General features: G+C 38.8%; 1 protein-coding gene across 1 annotated transcript; it reads right to left on the reverse strand.

Moving 5' to 3' along the window:
* Positions 1 to 986, reverse strand: LOC143988518 (olfactory receptor 5V1-like). Its single transcript, XM_077488165.1, has one exon. It carries the CDS (start codon positions 941 to 943, stop codon positions 11 to 13), a length of 933 nt encoding a protein of 310 aa, XP_077344291.1. The 5' UTR covers positions 944 to 986; the 3' UTR covers positions 1 to 10.
* Positions 987 to 1,503: the final 517 nt, after the last annotated feature.

Below are 1,503 nucleotides of genomic sequence, written 5' to 3' on the forward strand. Positions count from 1 at the left end.
GTGCCTACATTCATCTCTGAGTTTTTTTCATCAGTGTTTTTAAAGCCTCCTTCACGCGTTCATTTCTCAAACTATATATAACAGGGTTTAGGGTGGGAACACAAAATGTATACAACACCGAAAACACCTTGTCCTGTTCTATAGAATAAGCAGATTTTGGTCTCATATACATCCCAAGGATGATTCCAAAAAATAAAATGACCACTGTGACATGGGAGGAACAAGTAGAAAAAGCCTTCTGTTTTCCTTTGATAGAATGAATCTTTAGGATGGCAGAGACAATGAAGACATAAGAAATTATAATGAAAAATAGAGGTGTAAAACCAAAGAGAGCTCCAGACACATGAATGGCTGACTCAATGCTCTGAGTGTTACTGCAGGAAAGCTTTAGAAGTGGCTTCAAGTCACAAAATAAGTGGTTAATGACATTAGATTTACAGAATGTATATTGACTTAACAATGACAGATAGGTGGAGGAGTCTAGAAGGCCACAGAGCCATGAAACCAAAGCCAAACGAGCACAGAGATGAAAGTTCATAATTGTTGAGTAGCGCAAAGGATGGCAGATGGCAACATACCTGTCGAATGCCATAACAGCGAGAAGACAGTATTCTGAGACAACACATATGACAAAGAAGTACATTTGAGTCATGCAGCCTAGGTAGGTGATATTCTGATTCCCTGTCAAGCAGATATGTAAAAGTTTCGGGAGAATTGTTGATGTGAGTGTGAGGTCAAGAGAAGAAAGATTACACAGGAAGAAGTACATGGGTGTATGGAGGATAGATTCAGTACATATTACCATAATGATAATTGCATTACCAGACAATGCCAAGAAATAGATGACCAAGAAGATTACAAAAAGTGAAAGCTGCATCTGAGGTAACTCGTAGAACCCTAAAAGCTGGAACTCTTTAACTTCTGTTCCATTCCAGGTTTCCATCAGGTATTGCGTAAATGATTCCAGCTCACTCTCAAGGGATACATTTATTTTTACACTGCAAATGAAAAAAAAATTAAGGTACAAAGGCAAAAAATATAAAAACATTCCACAAAAAGTGAAAGATACACAGCTGTGAACAAAACTGAAAATTTATATCAAATACTTACCGCAATTTTCCTTTCCTGATGGACTCCATGGCAGGCTACGTATGGGTTAATCCCGCCTCCTACCTCATAGGACCCCACTCCCATAAATCTTTGCTTCTAGTCAGAGACCACGTTCTGTAACTTAGCCTACTCCAGCAAATGGGAGGGAACTCCTGCTGCCATGGAGTCCATCAGGAAAGGAAAATTACGGTAAGTATTTGATATAAATTTTCCGTTTTACTCCATGGCAGCCTACGTATGGGAAATGACTAGCCATACACACCCGGGTGGGCAATTGCTGGTTAAAGAAAAGAAGGTTTAATTGGCATCGTCAACAGATAAGACATTCAAACCAATATTAACCGAAGACAAGGAAACTGGTTCTACAGAATAGTGTGTCATAAAAGTATTAAT

This window comes from Lithobates pipiens, unplaced genomic scaffold (genome assembly GCF_037356315.1).
Source record: "Lithobates pipiens isolate NorthernLeopardFrog02 unplaced genomic scaffold, aLitPip1_a1.2 Scaffold_1, whole genome shotgun sequence".
Classification (NCBI taxonomy): Eukaryota; Metazoa; Chordata; class Amphibia; order Anura; family Ranidae; genus Lithobates; species Lithobates pipiens.